This window comes from Pinus tabuliformis, chromosome Q (genome assembly GCF_031772625.1).
Source record: "Pinus tabuliformis cultivar Carrire ecotype Pingquan chromosome Q, CPIR1, whole genome shotgun sequence".
Taxonomy (NCBI): Eukaryota; Viridiplantae; Streptophyta; class Pinopsida; order Pinales; family Pinaceae; genus Pinus; species Pinus tabuliformis.
In genome coordinates, this window is record NC_142296.1 from 1,198,277,473 (window position 1) to 1,198,279,199 (window position 1,727).

Here is a 1,727-nt window from a genome sequence, read left to right on the forward strand (position 1 = left end):
ACTGCTATTTTATAATGGATGAAAGCACTTGATAAAAGAAGAAAATAAACGAAGTATAGACGTAAGGCGTAGTCCATGACCGTGAGTATTGGTGGAAAAAAAGTGGTCGGTGATGCCGTACCTCTTATAGTGCGGTTGGAAGAGTACTGCCAAGGTAGGGCCGTGACAATTCCCACTGAGCCAAACTGAGGCATTCTGAAGTGTGCAAATTTATAATCGAGTTATTTGCCTGGAATTTATTTTAGTACTTTTAGGGTCCATCGATCTGAAAGTTCTTGACTAAGCGTCCACATGACGAGTTTTGTAAGGAGCAACGTTCGAGTTTACTGCGCAGAAAAACGGAAGGCTCAAAACTCGAAAAAATGGTCCATCCTTGCTGCCCTGACTTCAATTATGCTGCTCCTTGACATCGTTGGCGTGTCAATGGGAACTCCTGTTACTTCCCGTGAAGTCGACACGACCCCCAAGGTAGGAAAGTGTTGTCTAATTTATTAAAGTCGGTCTGTAGCCAGACAAGATTTCCCCACCGCTGTGTGTCCTCTTTGGCATCATATCGTGGCTGCGAGACAACATCGCCCGATATTTTGATATGTTTAGCCTTGACAGAGAGCATGGAATAGGCACAACATGCTTACGAATTGTCCATGAATCTTGACAGTGATAGGATGAATGAAAGAGAACGGGCAGAATGGCAAGATTGTGTTGATCTTTTCCAAGATACGTTGGACAGTCTCAACGTTTGTTTAAGCAAGAATTCAGTGAAGAAAGACATCCCAAATTTGCTGAGCGTCGCTTTGAATGGTTTCCGTGACTTCAATTTAACAGACAGCAGTAATATAAAAGCTTTCCAGCTTCAAAAATCACCGTCTGTTGAGTTCAGAAAGAGAAGAGAAGTTGGACTCTCACTAAAGTCTGATTGAGGGTGATGGTCTTCCAAGATGGTTATCAGCCGACGACCGAAGGCACTTACAATCATCCATACAAGCGCACGTCCTGGTTGCCAAAGATGGTTATGGTAATTACCTGACGATCACCGAAGCGGTAAACGTGGCGCCTTCCAAGTACAAGACGAGACATATCATCTACGTCAAAGCGGGAGTTTACAAAGAGAATATGGACAGAGTGAAGAACAAAACCAATTTGATGTAAATTGGAGATGGCAAGGACCGAACCGTCTTACGGGAAGCAAGAATGTTCCAGACGGTTCAACTACGTTCAAGTCTGCCACTTTGATTAAGAATTTAAAATTGGTTTTTCCAATATAGTTTCTTATGTTAATACATTTTCCTTGCTATTGTTCTATTTTCAATGAATTAATATTAAGTCGTATAATTTTTTTTATTTTTTTTTAAATATGGAGTTACAGAATATTTTTAATTTATTTTCTTGATAAGTCATCTTATTGAAATAAAAATTATTTATAAAATAAGTGTTTCAATAAAGTGAGAATAAATATTTATAATTAAATATTATTCTATATATTTACAAATATTTATGTTTATAGTGGAATATATATATATAATAAAATTGTAATTTAATTAATATTTATATATTTTTTAAATTAATTTAAACAATAAAACATGTATAATGGAGGATTAAGTATTTTGCAATTTATATGGATTAATATTGATTAGTTTTTTAATTTATATAATTAAGCTCATCTAAATTTTTATTTTATACTCACAAATAAAAGTCATTGACATATTTACATCCCTACACAAAATATC

General features: G+C 35.6%; 1 protein-coding gene across 1 annotated transcript; it reads left to right on the forward strand.

The window, feature by feature from the left end:
• The first annotated feature begins 291 nt into the window (after positions 1–291).
• LOC149224059 (pectinesterase 2-like) lies at positions 292–1,149 on the forward strand. Its single transcript, XM_089388070.1, has 3 exons — positions 292–468; positions 621–831; positions 950–1,149. Exons 1-3 carry the CDS (start codon positions 292–294, stop codon positions 1,147–1,149), a joined length of 588 nt encoding a protein of 195 aa, XP_089244196.1.
• The last annotated feature ends 578 nt before the right edge of the window (positions 1,150–1,727 follow it).

Bases quoted from the DNA above. Each gene is read 5' to 3' on its own strand.
- LOC149224059 (XM_089388070.1), top strand. From the start codon at position 292: ATGACGAGTTTTGTAAGGAGCAACGTTCGAGTTTACTGCGCAGAAAAA. The intron at 469-620 runs GTAGGAAAGTGT...AGCATGGAATAG, and splicing joins AAGTCGACACGACCCCCAAG to GCACAACATGCTTACGAATT. The intron at 832-949 runs GTAATATAAAAG...GATGGTTATCAG, and splicing joins CTTCAATTTAACAGACAGCA to CCGACGACCGAAGGCACTTA.